Source organism: Athene cunicularia, assembly GCF_003259725.1.
Source record: "Athene cunicularia isolate RWA chromosome 21 unlocalized genomic scaffold, athCun1 chr21_part1, whole genome shotgun sequence".
In the NCBI taxonomy this organism is placed as follows: Eukaryota; Metazoa; Chordata; class Aves; order Strigiformes; family Strigidae; genus Athene; species Athene cunicularia.
This window is the reverse complement of record NW_020799127.1, coordinates 5280074-5304776: the sequence shown is the minus strand read 5'-3', so window position 1 is coordinate 5304776 and position 24703 is coordinate 5280074. Positions and strand designations below refer to the sequence as shown.

At 54.5% G+C, this 24703-nt stretch overlaps 1 protein-coding gene across 1 annotated transcript; it reads right to left on the bottom strand.

Moving 5' to 3' along the window:
- Positions 1-227: 227 nt before the first annotated feature.
- On the bottom strand, positions 228-24697 carry PLEKHN1 (pleckstrin homology domain containing N1). The gene is made up of 16 exons (XM_026862904.1): positions 24578-24697; positions 22784-22883; positions 17370-17516; positions 16924-17004; positions 15442-15529; positions 11800-11924; positions 10256-10405; positions 9810-9890; positions 6724-6793; positions 6137-6291; positions 5377-5571; positions 4622-4882; positions 3927-4079; positions 2925-3137; positions 2617-2665; positions 228-2221 (listed from the first exon to the last, which is right to left on the bottom strand). Exons 1-16 carry the CDS (start codon positions 24655-24657, stop codon positions 2028-2030), a joined length of 2142 nt encoding a protein of 713 aa, XP_026718705.1. The 5' UTR covers positions 24658-24697; the 3' UTR covers positions 228-2027.
- Positions 24698-24703: the final 6 nt, after the last annotated feature.

Genomic DNA, 24703 nt, shown 5'->3' with positions numbered 1-24703 from the left:
GGGTCTTGTTGCCTGACAAACGCAGGTAAGACTTTGCTCTAGGATTAGGGGTTTACAAGCGCCTGACCTGACCGAGAAGCAGTCAGCACTCTGGAAATCCTCTCAGACCCAGGGCCCCCAAGTCCTCAAAGGACGAAGGGCTTTGGAAAGGACAAAATTCCACCTCCATTAAACCAGATGATGACAAAGAAAGAGAGAAGAAAAGTATTCCAGAAGAATGTGTATTGCAACTGTCCAGTCTTGCAGAAACACACCAGGGAACTCTTACAGCAATAGGGAGGGGCTTTTCCTTTTTGATACCGTGCAGATATCACTGTTGAAACCCAATTAAAAAAGACGGTGATCATCTTCAAAGTCAACGTGTTCATAGGAGCTCATGAGCATGGCTGCCTCCCAGCAATACTATGTGCTTTTGATGTTCCCTAGTGCAATTTTTGTTCCGAATAAATAGATCTTTTGGGGGTTAAGTTATTAGATACAAATCTTCCCAAAATGAGAGCAAACCTGAAACAAAACAATAACAGCTAGAAGACCCAAACCAACACACACATGAATGTGCAGACAGCTGCCCATTCTACAGTACTGAACATCATCCACAGCTAGAAAATTAAATAGATCTTCAACTCAGCCACATTTACACATTAAATACGTATAATCCACTCAAACCTTGCATGTAAACTTTTCTGGATGCCTTCTAAAAAAAAAAAAAAAAAGTACAATGCAATATGTAGATATTCAAGTACGAAGAGCTCCTGGATTGTTTTGTTTGCACCAGTGGAAGAAAGAAAATAGAGATTTTTGTTAATACATTTGGTTTGTAGCCTCCTTAGGGGACAAAGGTTAAGAATTTGGAGCCTCGGGTAAAAACAACTGGATTTGCTGGTGACCTTACATGTGCTAAAGGATCTGGCCTAAGAGGCTGGAAGACGATAGCACTGAGACTCTGTCCTGGTTGTTTGTGTCCTGATCTCTCTGCTGCTCTAGAGGGAGGAAGCGAGAGATTGCAGCCCACACCGGTATCGCTCTGGTCACCGGCGTGTTATGGCTGGACTGGAGTTTGGCTTGTAGTGAATTTTCTTCCTTCCCTCCTTGCCTAGATAGTCACAGGCAGCATTTAGCATGAGCCCAGTGATGTGCAGAGGGGTGGGAGGAAAGGACACGGTCCCCTAGGAGGAATCTTTGGGCATCCTTTCTAGGGAAGACCTTGGTAAACACAAGCCACTTGGCATATTTGCTGGCAGCACATTTCTTGATTCCATCTGCCAAGGTGTCAGGCTCATAAAATTCGAGGTCATCACTACGGTTTGGAGCCAGCACTGGCAGGAAAGAATTTTTTTGCATGAAGTGGAAAAAAACACCCCGTTCTGCCCAGATCTGGATTTCTTTCTCCATCTCTGTCAGGTTAACTCTGATCTCGCAGGAAGACAATGCTATGAGCACAGCTATTGCTACCAACCTTACATACCACAACGGGGCACGTCTCATGCACCCTTGCAGACTTCAGAGCTCAGTGGGGAAAGGTTTGGTTTAACAGCTATTCTCAGGAATCAGTGGATCCTCAAAGCGACCAGCCTGAGGGCTCTGGTAAAAAGGAAAATGGTCAAGCTAACCCAGCCACCAACCAGCCCTTTTCTTTGGCCTTTGAGTGACTGCTCTGTCTAAACACCCAGTTCCTTTTATCTGAGGGAGCCTGACCAGTTTTTTGTTCTTCCTTTTATTTTCAGGGGGGCAATGCTGTTCCCCAGCCAGGGTTCCCCGAGCCGGGGCAGCGGCAGAGCGCACTCCTTGACACGGCACACACACTGCTCCTCCAGGTCCGCAGAGGCTGCTGCTTTTGTGCTTTGCCCCCATCCTCAGATTTAGGGGAGAAGTTTGAACTCTGGACCTGCCAGGACATGGGAACCAGCCTTTTGAAGAGCAGGGCCCTTCTCTTTGCTTTGTATGCTCCAGGCTCCTCAATCTGGAGGGAAGCCCAGTGAGAAAAGAGCCTGGGGGGCTTTTCTGTGCCCAGCTATGGGGGCCTTCCCTCAGGCCTGGTAAAACTGCTGGCTGGGTGCTGGGGAGGTGTGCAGGGCTCCCGGCTCCTTTGCCTCGGCTTCCCACAGGTTGTCATAGCTGAAGTCGCTCTGGAAGCTCTGGAGCTCGGCGTAGTCGTGGTAAGCTGCGGAGTCACGGAGCGGGCAGCTGGCCTCGGGAAGGTCATAAGTGCCGACACTCCCATCTGCAAAAAAAAACAAAACAGACCAAAGCACTCAAGAGAGCTCATGAGCAACCCAGCAGGTGCTGTCTCCTTTGCCAGCACACAGGAGGGTCAGCAGAATCGTGGCCCAAATGCAACTAGATCTGGGCAAAGTGGTGGAAGCTGCAAATGTTACACAGAACAAACCGTGAGCCCCCACGTGTGACGGGTGGCCAGTGGGCAACTGCCTCCACCAGGCAGAAACAGGTAAGGGGCAGGTGACATACTCGGGCCCACCACGGGGAAGCAGGAGGGAAGAAGGGCATGCACGAGTCCCCACACTCCCTCTCAGCCCTGCTTTGGATGATGTTCGTGAAGACAGACTCCAGTGAGGTGGGGTGGGCTGCAACACCCAAGCAGCCTCCCAAGAATCTCACCTGGTGGCTGCAATGAAGAGCCCAGATGTTCCTCTTGCAGAGAAGAGACCTGAAAAGAAAGAGATGCTCTGATGAAGATGACTTGGCACTGCAGTCCCGGGATACAGCACACTAGGAACCAACCTTCTGTTGGTTCCTCCATCCCTGCTCCCCGAGATGCACCCCATCACACAGCAAAGGCCTCAGAGCCCTGCACTGACCCACCACTCTTCCAGCCTGGAGGAAAGCAAGCCGGGCCCCTCGCACCCCCATCTACTCCCCTGCAGCCTGCAGAGTGTGGAGCACTAGGATTGCATTTAAAAACTCACCTCTTCAAGATAAGAAGCATCAGCAAGAGGCCGCAGCTGGAGACGGCATGAGGTGCCCGGGGGGCTGTAACTGGGAGCCATGGGCACCTCTCTGCAGTGGCTGCTGGCCAGGGGCTGGCAGTTCCTCTTCTGCAGAGAGAGATGCTGGGCTACCGGGATGGCTGGGCATCCGTTCACCTGTGCTGAACCCGTCTGTCCATGACACTGCAGGAACTTAACCAAAACAAACTCCAGATTTGATACCTGCTGTGGAGAGTTGGGGAACACTGTCTGGCTCCCTCCACCAGCGTAAGCCAGCCCTGCTGTGAACAGACTTAGGCAAACCAAGCTTTTCTGCCTACCTTGTGAATCCTACTACATTCCAATCTTGAAGGCCTTAGATGGGAAAGGAAGAATGGCTGCGGGTCCCTCACAGTGACCCACAGAGGTAGTGGAAGTTGGCCAGATGTGAAGGTAGCGGGATGAAACCTCCCGGCAGCTCGGGGGATGTGGAAGGACAGAGAGCAGTCAGAGAGAACCCTCCGAGGGAAAGGAGGGATTCAGCAGTAGGAAGGGATGCCAGCTATGGACCCAGAAATAGTCTTTTCCCAAGAGTTGCACAAAACTAGAAATGTAGCCTTTAATAGGCACTTGGTTATCACAGCTGGAATTTCTGGGGATGGATGAAGTGGTCTCTGTGTCTGACTCATCTCTAGTTTCCGTAGACTGGATCACATCTCAGTCTCTGCCTTTGCTTTGTGGTTTCTGGCTCTTCCTGGGATTATTGTGACACTGGCATCCAGTGATAAGACAGGGGAAACCTGTTCCCCTCTGACTCTGTCCTGGCTTGAAAAAACAGAGAACTATGCTGTGCCCTGCCCCACCCCGAAATGCAGTCCTTGCGTTTCCACATCCCGCTCAGGCTCAGGCAGACAGCAGGAAAAGAAATGGCCCGAGGCATGATTTCTGGAGCCAAAAGCCTGTGTGCTGAGTCAGGGCTGCAAGAGGGAAGGCTCAGGGTACCTCTTCCAGGAAGCCGGAGCCCGCCAGGCTGCGGGCGCTGGGGGAGCTGGGCGTATAGGGGTCAGCGTACAGGGAGGAGCGGGGCACGGCCGGCTTCTCCAGGGAGCTGGAAGCTGTCGAGGGTTGACTTCCCACCAAGCTCCATCTGTTCAGCTAAAAGGCACAATGGAAACAGGAAGGTGACATGCTGTTCCCTGCTGGCAATTCATCCCCAGGAGGGATCGGGGTGGGGAATCCCCCTGAAATTCAAGTCCCAGATGCAGCTCAGCTGTGGGGGATGGCGGGGATGACTCCCGACTGAAGCCTCTGTGCTAACAAGGGGACTTCCCTGGGTGTCACGCACACTCACTGGGGCCGAGGGGAGGGAAACGTGGCATCACACACTACAGCCGTGGCGGACACATGCTGGGAAGCCCTCACAAGAAGAGGCCGTGTCCTATGAAGCAGCAACACTCCTACTTGCAGAGCACCCGGTGCTCGTGTTGCCTCAGGAATTCGTGCCCAGCATCCCAGGGCTCCAGGAGACGGGGCTGCTCCATTTGCTGGGTTTAACCTCACCCTTCCAATGGAAACTGGTTTCCTACCTGCCCTAGAGCACCTGCAAGTAGCACCGTAAGGAAAATGTGAACCGTGCCCCAGTTCCTCTGCGGTTCGAGCCCTCAGGAGAGCCGCCCCACGCGTCCCGGCCCCCTTACACTGCTCAGGTCCAGGTGTGGCGGGGGAGCTGCAGGGTGATGCTGTGAGCCGTGTGCCGAGTACGGCTCGTTGTACACCGAGGACAGGAGCTCGCCGTTGGGGTTTTCAGGAATAAGGCCGCAGATGGTTCTCTCTACATCCTGGCCGGGCAGCTGCTGGCCACAAGGCCCACATTTGCCTTTGGACTTTCTGGTGCTGCCCCCCCTCCGCAAGTCCTGTGCTGGCAGCCCCGTGCTCAGCCAGTTGGCCTGTGCCAGGCACTGAAATGAGAAGACAGAGCCCGGAGCTGGCTCTGCTCTGGCCAGCCCCGGGTACACAGACCTGCCCACCAGCATCACGCCGCGCTCCGGCATCGGCACGGTCCTGCCCCCCGCACCGACACCCCCCGGCACGTCCGAATGGTGCCCAGGGTCAGAGCAAAGGCCTGCCCAGCCCATCACCTCCACCCACCCCGCGGGCTTTTACTCCAGGTTTTCCTGACCTTTGAGCAGTCCCGCTTGCCCTTTTGCAATCCGTGCCACCAATCCTTATGCAGAGAGGAGTACTGGGATGGGACTCTTGGGCAGATTTTTTCCTTATCAGCAATGACAAAGCTGAGCCAGGACAAATACAGGCTCCAGCGATGGATTTGCTACACCTCCCAGCAAACACCGACCACCCGAGCTCAGCCCATCCCGGCACCTGGACAGACCGCTCTGCTCAAAGGCACTGTCTGTCCCCACGTGTGTCCCAGGCTTTTCGGGGGGTCACTTACATGGAGAGGCTGGGAATAGCCAGGGGAGAGCGGGTCTTCGAGCGCCCTGCTTTCAGGCACCAGCACGAAGGACTGTCCATCAGGGAGAGAGCCGCTGTTCTGGGAGAGGTGTGTTAAGGTGGCCACTCTCCCGCCCGACGCCCAGGAGTTTGTACGGCCGTCAGAAGTGAGGGACCCTCTCCCACTGCCGGCAAACTAAACGGGGGAGAAGAACAGCGTGTAGGCACAGCCCTCCACGTAGCTGCAGGCACATCCCTCCCCAGCCCCGTCTCCCACCTGAGCATCGCTGGGTCAGCCCAGCCCAGCCCTCGGTGCCCACACACCAAAGAGCTGCCTCCAGGGCTGAGAGGGTGGCTAAGTCCAGCTGCCAAGGGTGACCGGAGTGAATGAGGGCTTGCAGCAGGGAGAAGGATGCTCAGGCAGCCTGACACCATCCCGGCTGCAGTACTGGCAGGGTGGGTCTCCCCTCCCTTGCAAGAGCCTGTTAATGTCCCTGTGCCAATGCCTCACCTCACAACACTGAGGGTCTATGGCCAGGGGTCTGCTTTTGAAGGAATTTAATATCATAGAAGCCTCTATAATGTAATGTAGGGCCTCAAAATAATATGCAGGGATCAGCAACTTCATGACAGCCTTCAAGCAGGGGACTCGAAGCTAAGGCTGTTGTGTCACAAGAGTACACACATGTGGCCAGAGATAGGACAGACGAAGTCCTGGGAGATATTGCTGGAGTACCATCCAAACCCACAACATCTCTTACCTGGCCGGGGTGTGGCAGCTTTGATCCCGAGAAACTCTCTGATCCGGAGAGGGAGGAGTCAGCGTTTCGAAACTGGGCTGTTTTGAGACAGTAGAGCCACTCCTGGTAATCCTCATAGCTGCGGCAGATCACCCGGATCGAATTGATTAGCCGGCCTGCAAAAACATCCCTCACTGCTTTACTGGGTTCGCTCGACGGTCCGTGTTGCTTCCTTTAGAAACCCACAGGAATGCCCTTGCTCCATCCCTCCCCACGTTCTCCCGGGATCTGGAGACCCTGCAGGGACAACGGGAACGCTCTGCCTTCGGTGCTGACCATTTGCACCTGGCTGATTGTAGGACAGGGGCACTCACAGCCCAGACTAAAATGAGGAGGAACCTGTGCCACCGTGCTGTGACCAGCACAGCCCCGGTGCAAGCGCTGCTGCTGGCTCCCAGCCTCTCCCAGCCAGGATTTCCAAGCAGTTCAGTTCACAAAGCCTGGGTGCTGACAGAAGCGAGGAAGATGACCACAGCAGCTTAGCAAAGCCCAACCCAGAGACCTCCGAGGCTGCTGCCCGCACACCCCTCGGCATGCCGGACACGCACCTTCTATTAAAAAGGAGGTTTTCTCATTCTCTTCAAAAAGCACTTGGATGGCGTTGAGTGGCAGCTCACCCTGTCGGAGAGAGAAGCAGGCTTAGGACAGCACGGCTGGGCGCAGCAGGGTGGGGACAACAACGTGGCTGCCCCTGCAGCTCCCGGCCGGCAAAACTCCGCTTCCACAGGGGCTTTCCCATCATGAGGCTCTAGGAGGTTATCTCAAAGTTTTGCCAGCTTAGCTGGGAGCACGAGGCGGGGAGCCCCCAACGCAGGGCTGGCAGTGGGGTGCTTGCAATGCCCTTGAGGAAGAAGCTCAGAGCCTAAATCACCTAGGCCAGGTCTGCAGGAGATGAGAGGCCCCCAAGCTGCTGCTAAGCAGTACAGAGGTACCCAAGTCCTCACCCCGCTTAGCAGGGGGAAACCAAGCGACACACAGTTTCTTTGTTCCTTAAGCCCCTTTCACCTCAGCTGGATGTCACCCTAACTGGGTCTCTGGGCATGAAGCACTAGGCAGGGGCAGTTGGTGGCAATGGCTCTGGGAGCAGCTCCTGGCCAGGATGGCAAACACAGGCTCTGGGGAGTGCTCCCCAGAGAAGTTCCCACCTCAGACCGCTCTCCCCGCTACCTGGCAGCGGAGGAAGCACAGAAAGCAGGGGCGAAGCCCTGCCATTTAGCCAAAGGTCCTCTCAAAAGGTGAAGTCAACTCAGGATGCATGTGCCTAAGCTCACATCTGCAAAACAAGGTGTCTAGCAGAAACCCCTGACTGCAAAGCTGTACCAGCCCCGCAAGGGAACCGTGGATCCAGCTCAGCCGCGAGCCCGTGGTCTGTGCGGGGCAGCTGCCTGTCTGAGCTAACCTGTGGGCACACACAGGCTGCTGTGTTATTTTTCCTGCACCAAAAATTATTTATAGGCCAAGCAGCACAGGGAGGCCGACACTGGGAGGGAAAGCTCGTGCAATGCTCTGTGACTCCTTTTCCCCCTTTTGCGGTAAGAAATGGACTTTGCTGCTTCAGCTGGCGCAGGTGCTGCAGGGCTGCGTGTGGAGGGGGCCAGTGCTGCCTGCTCCTGCAGCTCCTCAGCTCTCTGAGGACACATCCTGAGCCCGAGGATGACTGCGTAGGGCTCCCCCCAGCCACCCAGTGCTCCATCCTCCCTAAGGCAACAGCCTTCTGTTTCTTGGAGGGAGCTGAAACACCACGGCGGGGGCTACAGCACCACCTGAGCATCCCCACATAACACACACACAGAGCCCCTCCAGCCTTCCCTGGGCACGGTGTGAACCTGCCCCCCGCCCAGCAGCTGCCCCCTGGCTGATTTATGCCTCGCCCAAGGCCTTTTCCCACCAGCGGTGAGCCAGAGCTTGATGCTTTGGGTGAGCCCCATCCCAGCAGGCTCAGTCCCTGCCTTCCCCTACCCTGTCCCACACACAAACTTGGCAGTGGCAGCTCCTGTGGTTTGTATGAAACCGAAGAACAAAAGAGCCGGGCTATTCCTTCACACACAAATTGTAGGGCTCAGCGTCTGCTCGCAGGGAAGGGAAGTTAATTTGCAGAAGCCCTGGGAGAAGGCTCCCGTGCCCTGACATGCCTGTGGAAAATCAGGTTCCCACTGCAGTGTCACAGGCTGGTGAATCACCTCCTGCCTGCATCAGCCACACCGAGCCCTGCCATTACCCCAGCGAGCGAGACGCCCAGGGACCAACGCTCAGGCACCGTGGGAAGGGAACATTGCACGGACAGGGCAGACAAATCTGGTTTAAGGTTTCAAAAGAGATGAGTTAATCGGAGAGCCCAGCCCAAGGCCCCCTGACGTGGTGCCCCATTCCCAGGAGCTGCAAACAGCGCGTTCCCGAAAACAAGCCCTGTCTGAGGTGTGTCCCACAAGCCACCAGCTGCTGGAAAACACCTTCCCTGTTGCACTGGGGATGGAGGAGAGCTCTGACTGGCATACATCCCTCCTCACACCCCTTCCCCTTGCAGGCACAGCCATCTCCTCTGGCCAGGGGGATGCTCTGTGCAGGGTAGACTTTGAATTAAAAGCAGCCTGCATGGCTTGGGGCCTGATGCAGACACGGTGAAATCATGTGAAGAAGGACCCCAGTTTGTTCACTCTGAATTTCACAAGCCCTCAATCTCTGTAGGGTTTCCTTGTCACTGGTTCCTCTCTCAGTGACTAAGAAAGATGCTGCTCCTCTGTGGGGGCAGCTCAGCTCCGCTCCACCGTGAGCCGGTGGTGCTGCATGTGCAGGTTCACACACAGTTCAGACTCTTTTTGGCACATTTGTTCTAGCACGGGAAAACAGGAAAGCTGGGCTGTTTAATAGCAGTGATGTCTAAGATGGATGTTGGCAATCAAGTTTAAGGGCCATTCAGACTGCAGGCAATGCAAATGCAGCTCCCAGGGCCCACAGTGCCCCTGCCCATCTGTGCTGAGGCTCCCAGCATCGCTCCTACAAGCCAAGACACACCAGTGGACTAGAGAAGCGTGTCTGACATCCCCCGGGGTGCTCAGGCCTCCACGTCCTTGCTGGCCCTTCTGCTGGCGTGCCCAGACATTGCTCAGGGCCCTTCTTCCACAGAGGGAAAGAGCAGCAAACGCCTCTCCTCTCTGCCCGCCAGCTAATTAACTGCCTTTGCCCTTCCCCACGAGCATCAGACGTGCTGCCTGGATGCTACTTGCTTCCAAGTGGTCCCACAGAGCGGGGCCTGGGAAGGAAAGCCCTCGCAGGGGCACTCTCTGGGGCTGTTCCAGCTCCTGGTCTCAAGCAAGCAAGCCAGGCTCTCTGCCAACACAACCACAGAGACATGCCAGCCTCCCTCCTCCCAGAGACTCAGATTCCTTGGCAGCCAGCTCCTTTCCCCCTGGGCTTTTGTAGGAGGGCAAGGTGTTTCTCATGGGAAGATAGCTTGCAACATCCCTCTGCCTGCTCACCTGCCAGCTGGCAAGGGAGCAGCGCGGAGGGGAAGCCCTTGCCAACTCGAGGAGCACAAGGGAACCCAGGTGGAGGGGAGCAAGGAGCCAAAGAAGTGCTGAAATAGCCGCAGTGGGTGGGTGAGAGAGAGCAGGAAGGTGCTCCAAAATGAACTTACCTTAAAACAGAGGCTGTTGCGTTCTTCAGATACTATCACCAGTGTGGATGGGTAAAGCACCAACAGCCGGTCATGCTGCTCCTTGGAAAATAAAGAGGAAGAGGGTTCCCCTTGAACAGCCAGACAGGGCTCAGATCCACAGAGCCCTTTACTTTGTCTCTCTGACAGCAGCAGCCTGAGGCAAGAGCTCTGGGCTCCACGGGAGACTCCTGCCAGCTCCAGCTGCCAGCCCTGTCCTGCGAATGCTTATGCACACGCTGTCCCCAAGCACCGCTGCTGGGCCACAGAAGCAGTAACAAACCTTCTTCCATTTACCAGGATGTGAGTAAAATGCCCTTTGAGGGACCCGCCGGATGAGTGGCAGCAGAAGTCTGCGCTACCCACTCCATCCAGTGCCTTCTCTGAGTCTCGCTGGCAGGAGGCTGCTCCCCAGAGATGTATCCTACCTGGAAAGGCAGATGCTGAAGCTTCACTTTGGAAACACAGAGGACATCGCCTAGAGATTCCCGCTGGGTCCCTCTCCACTCCTGGACAGGCATGTTCTGCACAGACCACCGCAGCTCCTCCTTCCCCACAGAGCTCTGCTTCCAGTCGTTCTAGGGACAGGAGCAGAACTGAGAAGCGGGGCAGACGTCCTCCCCTAAGAGTTTACCTCAGCACAGCCCATGTCAGGACACTTTTCAGGTGTCAGAAGCAGGAAAGGGTAAATAAATCTGGGCAGGAGCCAGTTTTCCAGCTGGGACGGAATAATCATTCCTGGCACCTGGCATGATCTGTACATTGCCTTTCAAAAGGGAAATCCTCTCTTTCACAAGACAGGGAGGGAGGTAAAACACCCCACAGAGACTGGAAGAGAAGACAGGTCTCTTGAATCTGGTCCTGTTTTCCAGTCTCCTCCTCCAAATGTTTTGTAAACTCTGGATAATTGCACAAGCATCCAACTGTGTGAGAATTCCTCCGTACCAGGCCCAAACCTCGGACCCTTCAGAGGCTGTGGAGGTGGCACTCTGGGTTGCACATCCCCCTTTCAGCACACACACCCCGCCAGGCCCTCTTGCAAAGTTTTTCCTTTTGCACCCTTCCCTTGCAGGAGACTGCACAAAAGGCAGACTCCCGAATGAGAAGCTGTGTGCGCACAGACACGCAGCAGGGATGCAGCAAGCTGTTGTCAGGTCTCGGCACCTTCGGGGTTGCCATTCAGACTGAAATCCCACGCTCACTCTGGTGCTGGCTTGCACAGAAATACGACTGTCTGAGCACAAATACACGGTTCCTCTGCAGGCAGAGGGGTTCCCAAGCAAGACCATGTCTGTCAAGTGTGTGTAACAAGCATATCATGGTTATTTTAGGGGTGGTGGAATAACTAAAGGAAGCGAGGGCCACGAGGAGTATTGCCCAGGACCAGCTCTAGGGGCCACACAAGCCCTGGCCACACTGCTGCCCTGGCCCAGCCAGCGTTCTGGCAAGGCTGGCACTTGCTGCTGGTGCAGAGGGGCAGTTGCCACCCATCAGAAGGGCTGAATTAGAGACGATGTGCAGCTGAAAGTGGCATCAAAACCCCCCGTGCACCATGTCAGAGGGGCAGCTCCCTGACTGGTGTCGCTGAAGCACTCAAGCAGCTGGTCTGGAAAAAGGGGATTAGGCTGGGAGTTAACACCCCCCCACCTCCTTCCAACATTTTGAAAGAGCCGCAAGCACAGCAAGGAGCATTTGGAAGTGGACCCGGAGCCCCTCTCCCCTTCCATCCCCAGCCCTCTGTGTTCGAGCTCCCCAGCCCGGAGGAGTGCTCAGAGCCCCATGGGGCACTCAGGATTCTCGAGGAGGAAGGTGTTGGGTCAGCGCTTAGAAGTGTGGCCAAAACGGGCGAGAGGCTGGCTGCGGAGATTATCCCTCACACCGAACACAGCAGGAGCAGTGCAGCATGCACCCAACCAGCCCGCTTCCCTGGTCATTCAGCTCTGAGCCCCCCTCCCCATCCCGAGACACTAACCTGAGAGAGGAAGGGCAAGCCAAGGCTTCCTCCATTTAGCTGGATCTGTTTCTCCAGGTGATAAAGCCACTGCTTCAGCTCTGACTCAGTGGGGCAGAACACGATAAGGGGATTCAGCAGAGGACCTAGGTATGCGAGACACAAGATGAGCTGAGCAGATAAGGGCACCAGTTGCAGCACCAATAAGTAATCGGCTGGGCAGAGCTCTTGTGCCCGGCCCATCACACCACGGGATGCCTGTGAGTGCATTGCTCTGTTGACATCATGCTCCAGCCCTTCCTGCCACTACCTTGAGCACGTTGTGTCAGAGCAGGTACATCTACCTCTGACCACCAGGCACTTTTCAGTCCAAAACCAGGCCAAAACCAAAAATCAAAGACAGTACAAAAATCAAGCCTGAAATCAACAGACAGATTTCAGCTTTGAAAGCCCCCAACAGTTTGTGAGAAGCATCTCCGCGGGCAGAGACTACGACAACGTGCTGCTGCAGCCAGCCTGCCTCAACGCAAAAGTTTCGTGCTCTTTCTTAGATTCACTTTGGCACTCAATATGTAGAACATCGGTAGCTTTCTGACACTGTTTATTTATTGCTTCACCAAAAATAATCTGTGCCAGACGAGCTGAAGCTGCTCTCAGACATACTCTTGAAGGGAGGAACAGCCCTACATCTTGTTGACTTTAATGTTTCCAGCTATCATTTGCTTAGCAGCATGAGCAAAAAAGTCTCACACGCCCTCTGCTACTTGCTACAGACATAACCCAGTGACGTTAATAATAATTTCTGGCAGGCTGCAGAATGTATGTTATGATTAATAATTTACCAGTGATCTCATATTAAACCATACTTGGTGCATGCTCAGTAAGATCTGGCTTTGCAGGACCTGGAAGTAAAATTTAGATAAGCAAGTGCACTGGATAAGCATGGTACTTTGCCCTTCTGTGGAGTCTTTCATCCCATAATCCCTGCATTATTTATGAACAACAGTTAATTAAGACTTTGAAACACCTCTGTCAGGAAATGCACTAATACAAGGTAAAGGTGGGGAGACTGAGGCAGAGACTCCCCGAGTGATCTGCCCTAAGCCACCCTGCTCAGACCCCCTGCAGCAGTTAGGTGGTGAGCATCCCAGTGTCTACATACCACGGCGGCTCAGGAGTTCCCTCCTCTTGCCTTGATTTTTCTGCCTTTGCAATGGACATAAAGTGATTCCCTGCTTTATAGAGTTGCTAGGAAGGTGCTACCATTATCCAGATGTTCTGGCAGCTCTGGGCATCCAGGCCCTTATACAAAAAGCAAGAATTTTGCTGCTGGGGCATGACCCTTAGCATGGCACTGCTTGCTCTGCCACCTCTTCCAAGGCCAGCCTCCCAGACGTGGCCTGAGGGCTGTTCACCTTGCCACATCTAAACAGGGCCCCAAAGGAAGAGAAAATGAGAAAAGAAACTGCCTAAGCCTGAAGCCTGAGCCATGCCTGAAGCTCGTGCAAGGAGCTGCCGGGGAGGCTGTGAAGCAGAGCCTCAAAGGCTGCTGCTAATTCAGTTGCTGCCATTTCCCTCAGCCCCAAGGGCACGTTCGTGGCAGAGCCATGACACAGCCACGCTGAGTAACCTGCACAAGCCCTCGTGCTCTTTTCTTCTGCCCTGTCCTTCCTCTTTCCTTGTGAATGCTTCTAGAGGAACATTAGAAGCAAGGAAGCCCCTTCCCGGAGGAGCAGCGGTTTATTCCCACCCAAATCTCTCTGTCTGGAGACACTAAAATGCTGCGGCACTTTGCAGGTGAGGCAAAGGTAACTCCAGGTGCTCAACAACTTCATCAGCATCAGAGGCTGTGCAAGAGATGGACCACAATGCCAAGGTGATGGCTACTCACCGGCCACTTTCTCTCTGCCAGGCTCCCCTCTCACACTCCACTTCTACATTCCCAGGAATCGTGGCGGCATCTTCTCATCTCCTGAACTACACTAGAAAGGGCAGTTGATGGGGAACTACTGACAGCACGGGATTTCACAAGAGAATGGATGTGTCTCAGAGTCATGAGACAAAAGACGTTCACCCTGACCCTGTGTGGGGCCACAGTCAAGGCTCTTATCCCCTCCGTGCCTTGATTTCTCCCCCTCTAGCAGAAAAATAGAACTGCTCCACTGATCTCCCAGCAATCCTAAATACCACCACCTCCCCGGCTTCTTTGTGTCAGTGCTTTCTGATCTATACAGCATTCTCTGTCAGAAAGGCTTTCCCTTGCTCTTTCCCTAAGGAGGACACAAACCCAGCAAAGCTTGAGGCAATTTTCCACCCAGCCACACTCCTGCGTGTTCTAATACAAGCAGAACAAGTCCACCCACCCCAGTGCAGATGCCCCTGACAGGTTACGCCTGGAAGAAGTTTTCCTTCACTTTACAGACTCTCCAGAAGGGTTGGAGAGCCCTGCCTAGTGCAGTGTAACAAGACCACAACTCATCGGTCCTTAAAATTAATGGGTTGTTTGTACCAGCTCCTTTTTGTAATTTATGTAATTCTGGGGGTTGAGTGGCCATTGTATAACTTTCTCTCTAACAGAGGAGACCAGAGTACACAGACTGTGGGCCCAGGACACAAATGAACTTTCTTGGCTCTGTATCATTACTGGGTTATTTAATTCTGTGTACTTCATGCTTTAACTACTGCTCTTGGGGGCTTGCGTCTGCTGCAATTCAGCAGTGACTAAGCCCAAAGAAGTCTCCAGCCAAGCTGCAGACAGGTTGTTACCCCAGGAAAGATTTTATAAAGCAGTATCACTCCGAGAAAAGTTGAAAAATCTTGTGGAGGCAGGAGTGCTGGTGAGGGAAGAGCTGGGGAAGTGACACTGGGGCCTGACAGCACCACCCTGGCGTTACTGGTAGTGGCAACTCAGCTCTGGGCACTGTTGCCCACCCTGTGTACTCCAGCAGTGCCACACATCACTGTACGGTGCCTGCTCCCTGTCACCGCCTGGCCTCGGGGTTTACAGAAGTGAGAGAAAGAGTTTTATTTGTAGAACGGTTTAGGTTCCCTGGGCAGGGCCACCTTCCACCAGCCCAGGTTGCCCAAAGCCCCGTCCAACCTGGCTTTGAACCCTTCCAGGGAGGCAGCAGCCACAGCTTCAGTTTAAAACCATCACCCCTCGTTCAATCCCTGCGCTCCCTGATCAAGTGTGTCCCCCCCTTTCCTGCAGCCCCTTTCAGCCCTGGGGGGCCGCTCTAAGGTCTCCCCGGAGCCTTCTCTCCTCCAGCTGAACCCCCCAGCTCTCTCAGCCAGTCCTCACAGGGGAAGGGCTCCATTCCTTCGTTCAAACATGGTGCACAAAGAGCAAATGACTGGGCAGAGGTGGGAACTGTCACCATGTGTCCTGAGTACTGAGCAGCTGGAGCACAGGACCATCCTTCCGCCACGCTCCCTATCCAGTCCCTTCCCTGCAGCCCTGGGCATCACTGTCCAGGTGCTTTGAAGCAGAGAAGCTTTGGAGGAAAAGATGCAAATGGTGGAAGGAAGAGCTTCAGCTCTCTGAAACCTCTTTCCAAAATGTGGTTCTTCTCTGGGAGTAGGTCAGAGCAGGACAAAGAGCAGAGACAGTCATGATTCATACACCCTCTGTTCTCTGTTCAAAGCAAACAAAGAGGCACCAACCTGCAATGCGGAAAGCGTGATCCTCCTGCCCCATGCTCTTCCCATGCTCAATTTCACACACATTCAGCTCTTTTAAAGGCAGCAGTCCCTGCATAAGAAGAACACACCGTTATTTTGGGGGGCAGCCTGCAGGCAGGTTCTGCAATTAATGTAGGAGACTGGAAGTCCAGACTCAGCACCAGCAGCCGCTGTGGCTCCTGTTAGACTGCAAAACATTGCTCTGAGGGGAAACATTTGGGACTGGGATCCAGCACATTCCCCAGAGGAAGGAGGCTCAGCAGCTCCCTGGGCCCCGTGGGGCCAGTACTGCAGCAATCCTCTCCTATGCTGGCACAAACCCTTTCTTTGTCCTCCAAGTTTTATAGTTTTAATAGAAACCTCAGCAAAACAATGTTGGTCTAACACAAGAAAGCCAGAAGATGGAAGTGACCATAAAGCAAAACTGAGCTGTCTGGTTTCTATACTCCAGTTCCTCAGAGTCCCACTATAATGAGCACGGGGAGGGATAACAAGTTTGCACTCCCCGTCTTGGGCTTTCTAAACTGGGATTGTAAACGATGCTAACTGCTGTAATGTCTAGGGGCCAGTACCGGCACATTAATTCCTTTTTTGAATTCCTCTAGAATTAATAAACTAAGGAGCTGTTTATATAGGAGATGGGAGATTTTGCAATACTGTCGGTATTCTGACATGTGTCTTTCCAGCTGAAGGCTGGCTTGCTGGATGACTTGAGAGATTGTCTTGGCATATGGCATTAACCTCAAGTCACCTAGAAGACAATAAATTATTTCTAAAAGGAACAAATTTTACGAACATCTACAAAAGAGCCCTGCTCAGTTTTAGTTACTCATTCATGTGGAGGGAGAGCACATTCAGGGCTTCCTGTTTGTTCGGTTGTGATTTTTTGGCTGCATGTGCAAAACAGCCTATTGTTCGTAATTCACCAGCATCATCAGGTTAAAAGATTGATGAATGGTTTGCCAGGATAGCTCCCCAAGGCTGCCCTCGTTTTTTTTTTTCTTTCCACCCCCTCCCACATGCCTCTTTGTCTGACCAGCAGATGAAGAACCCCGCCCTGGTTCAGAAGCCAGGGCCAAGGCCACCTCTGGCACCGAGGCCAGTGGGATTTTGAGCAATAGGAGCTCTGACCCTCACCAAGGCTCTACTCAAAGTAAGTCCAGGTAGCCTGAATGCCTCCCATCCCTGCACGAGCCCCTCTCCCTCCTCTATGGGGTCCTTTTATTCTGCCCACAGACCAAGGACCCAAGTGGAGCTGAGGTTGGCTGGGTACAGGCCTTAGGAAGAAATTCTCTCTTTCCCCAGGAGCGTTGCATCCACGGGAAGGGACTTGCTGAGATCACCTAGAGGAGGCCAGTGGCAGCCCCAGGGGCAGAGCCCCTGCCCCAACCCACCCCATGTGCCCAGTGCCCCCAGCTTGGCCAGACAGCCCAGCTTGCCCCGGTGTGTCCAGGAGATGCTTACCTGGTAGGTGAGTCCGTTGGAGCCCACAGACTGGAAGTACAGGTAAGACTGAAACAGCTCCAAGAAGCAGTCGTTCACCTCCTGCCGAAAAGACACATTTTGGGGTTTATCTCAGGACTCCCTCCTCCCAAATTCCTTCTGTATCTCAGACTGATCTGCACGCAGAAAAGCCAGCGGTCACTTAGCCAAGGGCCACCACCACACCTCTGCTGGTGGATCTACTGCCAGCCCAGCAGCTGAGCACGGAAACACGGCCCAGGTGCCCGCAGGGATGGGAGCTGGTGGGTGCCAGCCAGTACCCACGCAGCACAAGTCCCTGGGCCACGCAGCAGCCCGAGGAAGTCTCCGTGAGTCACATTTCCCAGAATTACACTTTACTTCCCAGTCCTGCAGGGTCACACCATGCCTGGGAAGAGAAATGCCCACAAAGAGGTGCCACAGCTTACCTGGCAGTGCTGAAACTTAAACTTGACCTTGGAGTAATAGATCATTTTGCCCAGATTTCTGACAACTGTTTTTCTTCGTCCTTTCTTGAACAGGCTGGGGAACCTCTGGTCCAAGTTTTCCTTCTGGTTTTCTTGGTTCTGAATATTCTGTAGCAAGGATTCAGGAAAAGCAAATCAGAGGCAGTGGGAGGTGGAGGCCTGATGTCTGGAAGAGACATTCCCAGAACACCTTCCCAGAGGGGCCCTGGCCGGGCTGTTTGTTGTCAGGTCTCCATGCCAGCGTGGAGCTGGGGTTCGGTTACTGCTGGGAGACTGTCCTCCCTAGGCCGGCGGAGATACCGACCGGACGGGAGCTTTTCTGGGTTGGGAAAGAGGGGGTGCAGAAGCACATCCTACATTTAGGGTCTCCCAACTCCACAGGTGACCTCCTGCCATTCTAATCAAACACTGGAAGGATGGATCAAGGCTAAGCAAGCACAGCTCGCCTTCCTTTGGGGTTAGTGGGAAGGTTTTCTTCACTCTACTTCCACCTGGATTCCTCAGCTCTCCCATTAGCTCAGATCCCTCGGTTTCTCTAGGTGGGGTCTAGGTGTTTTAGGTGCCCAGACAATTTTGAGGCAGAGTCCCACAGCCGTAAAAGCAGCGGCAAGGCACCAAGTGGTGAAGCTGCTCGTTGTCAGTGCAAAATAGCTAAGGGAAGCCAGCAGGCACTGCGGGAGAGCAAGGGCTGCCCTGAGAGGGAGACAGCACTCAGGGCTGGGGGCTTCCCTTATCTCCTCCATTCTGGTTATACGGAAATTCTTCCCTGTGTGCAATGGCACAAACCCACACCCCGATGCACTCCACTGCTCACAGCCCCGGGCTGCTCTTGCACTGACTGGATGCTGCATAAATCCCAGGGATGAAAAGCTCTCCCTGCAGTTTCTTTGGGAAGAACGTTTTTATTTCTGGGGGTTGGCCGATTCCCTTCAGGAGAAGGGAAAGGCTGTATCCCAGCCAGGCCACGGACACCACTGCTTGCCCCCAGGTCCACACCCCACTTGCGTATCTGAATCTTAAATGTCAGCTTTGTTAGACACATCACAGGCTCTGGGTGTTCATTCCCATTCAGAAGAGAAGGGCAGGCGGGAGACAGGAGGTTTGCCCTGCTGCTTGGTCCCCAGGCTGCGAGGCCACCTTGGTGGGACCCCCGCTCTGAGCACTGGTGGCTGCGGTTCCTGAGTGGAGCTGGGAGGCAGGGTGGAGCGGTGGCATGTGGCTCCCCGGGGCCCACAGGCTTCTCTCCAAAGAGCATTTCCAGGAATGAGCAGGCTGCCGGGGCTCAGCGGGGATCGAGTGTCAGCCCGTCACCCCGCACAGGCAGCGGCTTCCCCATGGCCCAACCTGCCCGGCCCGCGGGTGCCCGCTGCCCGAGCGTCGTGCCAAGGAGACAGCTGCACAAGCCCCGTGATACACGAAGAGCCGGCAGAGCTCACCAGATCCATCTTGCTGGGGCCCCCATGACTCACCCCTCCGGCACGCGATGCACCCCGCTTCTAACCATGTCAGGGACATCGGCCGCGCTCCGCCCGGGGGGGACCTGGTGAACCAGTCACAGAAACCTAATGCTGCCTGGACCTCTTCAGCTGCAAAGCTCGGGGTTCCTTCCAGGGCCTCACTGAATTTAGGTAACTCTTTTTAGGACACAGGTTAACCCCTTCTCTGCTCAAAGTCTCCCTCCAGCTTTTCCACCTGGCTCCATGCAGAACCCATGAACGCGCACCCAGGTCCTCCCCTGGAGGTGGGAACCTGCTGGCTGCCAATTAATGCTCTCACTGAGAGGCAATTAAGCGTAGGAAAAGATTACATTCGTGCTACAAGCCGCTGTCAGAACAAAGAGCAACTGATCACCTGACAGCTGGGGCAGCAATAACAAAACACTGCTCGGATAAGGGCAGCAACCAGCCACGGGGATGGGGGAGAGGATAAAATAATGAAATTACGGACACAGCTATAAGCAGCAGCTGCCTCGGCGATGCTGATGCCTGGAACATGGCAGACAAACTCTCCAGGAAAAATTTAGCCCCAAGAAGCAAAAGCAACATGGGAGCTGGGAATCCGGCAGAAGTTTTGGCAAAGAGCTCAGCTGACCCACCAGCTTCCATGGAGATCCTAAGGGAGAGCTCCCACTGCCACTCTTCATGTGGCAAGAAGCAGATTTAAGGGAATACCTCCTTCTCTCACGCAAGCATCTAGCAATTCCAGCTTGCAAGGGTTTGCAGCATGACTGAGAAGACAGTTGGACTGAGCTGCTAAGGATGTGGGCATCTCCAAGACCATGGACAAAACAGGATCCCATCACTGAAATCTCTTGCTGCCCTTTCAGCTGGCCGCCCGTGCCACACCACCCTTTCCAGCCCCAGCAGCCTTATCACACATGACCAGGTTTCTCAGGAAAAAGTGAAGTGGGACTGTCCAGGTCTTTTTGGTTTTTTGGTTTTTTTTTTTACCGGGTAGGTCTCTCCTCTTTTTGTCTAGCAATTTTATGTCCTTCACCGGAGCGCCACTGTTAAACCCCAAATGAATCCTGTGTACGCACACAACGGCACGGCCGAGCGGGCTGGCAGGTGGCACGGGCAGACAAAGCACCCACAGCTCCCACCTCCAATTCTGTGGTTTTCTCTGCGAGGCCGCCTACACTGGGTGGCACAGAGGTGGCATGAGACACCATCCTGCCCTGGCCACAGAGGGAGCCTGGGCATGAGCTCCTCTGTTTTGTCCATCTGTGATTTCCATGGTTTCTTTGTCCCCCACTTGGAGAAGCTGGTTGACTAGTGCTGGCCCAGGCTTTCTCCCTCAGAACAAAAACCCTGTGTAAGGTTGATGGTGCTTCCCATCAACTCCTGATCATCTGCTTAGGTACAACAGCAGTGTCCCAGGATCCGAGGACTTGCCCAAACCCAAGCTCTGGAAAAAACAGCTCCTGCTGAATCTCAGTGTCTCTGGGCTGCATTCCTGCCCTCTCTGAGACAGGTTTATAGCCACCAGCATGGCCATTCCCCAAAAACCAGCACTGGGAACCCCACGATGTTTTGTGAGAGTCAGGGACTTGTCTCAGCCTCCCCCACCAGCATCACTCATCTCCCTGGCCCACGCACCCCCTGAAACCACGGGGATGCCTCAGTGTGCAGCCAAAATGAACGGGAACTAGCACTTATCATTCCTCTGAAAGCCTCCCCAGGCAGCTCTTCACTCCCCTGGCTGGGCTGTGCTGGGGGCAAGCACTCTCCTCCCCAGCCCCGTCCCGATTAGCACTGTTCCGTTAGCTCAGCTATCCCGCTGGGTTTGAGGCAGTGCAGAACACTGGAAGCCTGGTTTCTCTCAGGGTTTGGCAAAGCAGCAGGTCTCCAGCAGTGCAAGTGCCCTGACATGTTTTCTTGCTCTCTCCCTCTGTCCGGATGCCTCATCCTACAGGTAGAGCAAGTTAATAATTAACCTGCCTCAGCCCCTGCAGACCCCAGTGACTCCCAGCTGAATCACTAACCCTGGCAGCAGGAAAGGCTCAGCCTCGCAAGGCTGGTGCCCTGGGGCTCTGAAAGCTGCTGTTTAATGATAAAAGAGGCAAATAAGAAGCACCGCTCTTCTGGCACATCCTCCCCCCCCTCACTTTTGCTTAGGCTTCACAGAAGTGGTAATTGGGAAGTGTGGGAAACAGGGCAGAAGGCTGGTGGGAGCAAAAGGCGCTGGCTTTGTGTGCCAGCTGCCCGCGGCATGGTCCAGAGCGACCCTGGTTTTCAGGGATGTCACTTGCCCCAGTCCCAAACTGCCTGCCATGGCCAGAGGTTGGGCAACCCCATCTCCTCTGAGATTGCATCGGAGGAGTCCCGAGCTGACAGCTCCTCTCTAACCTGGCCCCACAGCAGCTGGTCACCTCCCACTCTCAGAGGTGTTTCTCCTGAAAAGAAGGGAGTGGGAAAGGGACTAAGCCAAGGCTTCCTCCAGGCCACACAAGAAGCTTGTGGCTGAGCAGGGAGTTTGAAACCCATCTGCCCCAGGCAAGGGTAACATCTAAACAACTGCTCCACCCTCCTTCCTTCCCTGAAGAGATCCCACACTTTTCTGCTCCCGAATGAATAATCTCTCGGTGACCTTCTGTCAGCTTGCAGTATTCCTTTGCCAGGATCCGCTATCAGGACAGCTCTCCCTGCTTCCCCAGGGGAAGTATCCAGGATCCACCGGGGACCTGGTCCCGGCAAGCACTGCCCAACCTTTCTGGACACCAGTTTTGTTCCACAGGGAACCCGCATGCCCACTGCTCTCATTCACAAACAACGGGCAGGACTGTGAAACAGCCCCAGCTCTGCTGTGCTTCCCACCTGCACAGCTCAGGACATGTGCCCCAAAAGAGAGGACGGTGCTTACCCACCGCCACCTCACAAGCCAGGAGTAGGATCTCAGTTCTGCTCCCTCTCAGGCTCACGTGAGGAAAAGCCCAGGTCCTTTGGGTTGGAAAAGGCCAACCTGGGAGCAGCTGAATGGAAAGGGACTGCAGGGTCCCTGCCTGGGGGGAGCAGACGTTTGAATCTCCGCAGCAACCCAAAGTACATGAGCAGGACTGCTCAGAGTTGGGTCCTGCGATACACCAAGCCCTTCACCAGCACCTCATCACCAGAGAAGTACCCCTAACCAGCAGCTTGAAATCCAGTCCAGCTGCTGACCTTCTCTGAAATCACCTCTGCCTAGCTGTGAGTCCCTGCCTCAGTTTCCCCACACTCACACAGCCTAGTTGCTACGCAGCAGGGGAAATGCATGCACAGGCCCCAAAGCTTGGTCCACATCCCTGGCCCACCCCAAGGGACCCAGCAAACATCTCGGGGTTCATCGTTTCACCTCTGCTTTCCCTGAGCAGCGCTGGGAAATGGGCCATATGGCCACAAGGCTGGTACATGCCTGGGACAGACCTGCCCTTCCTGATTACCTTCCCAAGGCTTATTGCTAATACACTGCCTGCTCCGTCTCATTCCAGCGTGGGAATGAATCATCCTACCTTTGAAAGCTCGCTCTAATTTTCCCTTCCTTCATAGGCTGCCCAGAAACAAGAGAACCAAGTAGCAAAGGGGTGTGTGAGGTATTCTCACCACGCTGCTTGCTTTGCTCTCAGCACAACCCTCCCACCCCGTCACCCGTTTTGGCTGAGGGCAGGTCCCCTCGACACCTGCACGGGGACCCCTGGAGCAGCTGGCTCTGCTGCTGTGAAGGGCACGGGGCTCATCCCTTCCTGGGCTGCCGAGGTGACCTCCATCTCCTTGAGTCAGACCTGCTGCTACCCCCAGATCCAGCCCCTTCGTCCCTCTTACACACAGCGCTGGCCTTGGGATGGGTGGGAATAATTTCTGGGAGCAGTGGGGAGAGGGGTTGGATGTGTTTGTACTTGCCTTTCCTGGAATATACTGCAGGATTTTGTCTGTGGTCGTATCTCTCTCCTGCCCTCCTTCTATACCAAAAAAGCTGGGCAGTTTTTTCTTGCCATTTTGTCTACAGAGGGGAGAAAAAAACCAAAACACACATGCAAACACAGATCTAGGCTGATGCGTAGTGAATTCTGCCCAGAAATAAGGAAGCCAGAAAGCTAAGTAAGCAATTTGTCACAGGCTTTCTAATCATCCCAGCCCAGCAAAGGGCTGATAAACAGCCTGGGAGAATTGTAATGGGGTTTGTGCTGCACTTGTTGGTGTTTCTTTGCTTTTTAACACATCTTTGCATAACCAAACGATCAGCTAGGCTCATCTGTGGCTCCACATCAGCAGAGGGACCAGATGTTCCATTGCAAAACACAGAGCCCAAATCCAGCCCTGACAACTCTTCCAAAGCCCCTGGAGTGGAGATGCGTATGTACACATACACCAACAGATAGTCAGAAACAGGTTTTATTTCTGTCTTCGTGGTTATCCTCTCCCCAGCAAGGCTCCCAGCTCCTCTTGGCATGCACACCATTAATGACCAGTCACTGGTGCCATTTAACAGCACTGGGACTGTTTTGTGGGGACTTCCCAGCAGTCGCCCTCTCTTGCAACCAGACTGCAGCGTTTAGTTCAGCAGAAACCAGGCTTATCTCCAGGGAAAGACATGAGCGTGGGAAGCCAGGACTCAGCGGGGAGGGGAGGTGCTCTGGGGCTTGGCTGCTCCGCTCCAGCTACCTGATGTCAGCCCTCCAGGGTCCAAATTCCCCATCCGATCCCCTATTTTTTACCCCACAGTAGCTCCACAGACTCCTACAGGTTTCCTCCCAATTTATGGCGGCACAGGGGACCAAGGGGACAGTTTCGGTGTCTCCTCCCGACCAGAAACCCCTCAGCCTAGCAGAGTTTACGGGGTTTGTCCCAAAGCCCAGCACGTATGGTGAACCCAACGCAGGTGGGGCCAGCAGGTTCATGAGGAATCACCCCAAGATCCTGAGGGAGCCCAGAGAGCTCTCGGGATGGGGAGGGCTCTGCTTTGTGCGTGCGTAGGTACCGGCAGCAGCACTGACGGGACCACAGGTGGGGGGAAAGGGAATCTTGCTCTGCACTCCTTGGTGGGCTCTATTTTGGGGCAGCCATCCAGCGCTGTGGTACCTGACTGCAGCCCTGGCCAGCCCAGCACCAAAGTCCCTGGAGGATTTCACAGACATTTTCTGTTGTGCCTCCTTTTAGGGTTACAAACGCAGGCTGAATTCTATCGGCAGAGTGTTGGGATTTGGGGCTTTCTCTCTAAGAGGAGTGTGGATGTTTGTTTTTCACGACACAGCACCGACACTCTGGGCGTCGTGATTAAAAAACAAAACGAAACAACAACAAACCAAATAAAAAAACTCAAGTGAAAACAAGGAGCGTCGGGCACTGTGCACCTTGCCCTGCCTGTCTCATGAGTGGAAGTTTAGATTCTCAAAGTGAAATGAAAGAAATCCCGTTTCTCCTGGGGTCAGTGTCGCGGGGATACCCCACCGGCAAAGCCCTAAAATTCCTTCCCAGGCACTTTGTGGCGCCCTGATCGCGTCTGGCAGTGCCCAGCACCCCGTGAAACCCTGCAAAAGCCCGATTCTGCTGAGCACGTAAATAACTCCCGGGTTTCCCGAGCGGGGCTGCTGCCAGCCCAGCTCTGCCCGGCGCGGCGCATCGCCCCGGCGGGAGCCGGCGGGGAAGCCGGGACCACTTGCCAAGCAGCCCAGAGGAAAAGCCAAGAGTACTTACTCTTTCTTCAGCGAAGGTTTTCTTCGGAAGGAGCCTCTGAGCCTCCCAGGTGCCTGAGGAACACAAGTGATGTTCCCCATGCCGGGAGCGGCTGGAAGCGCCCGGGAGCGGCGGGGAGCCGGGAGG

Coding starts and splice junctions, on each gene's coding strand:
- PLEKHN1 (XM_026862904.1), bottom strand. CDS start 24,657: ATGGGGAACATCACTTGTGTTCCTCAGGCACCTGGGAGGCTCAGAGGC. Junction 17,005..17,369: donor TTAAGTTTCAGCACTGCCAG/GTAAGCTGTGGC, acceptor TCTTTTCGGCAG/GAGGTGAACGACTGCTTCTT. Junction 6,292..6,723: donor AACCTCCTTTTTAATAGAAG/GTGCGTGTCCGG, acceptor ATGTTTTTGCAG/GCCGGCTAATCAATTCGATC.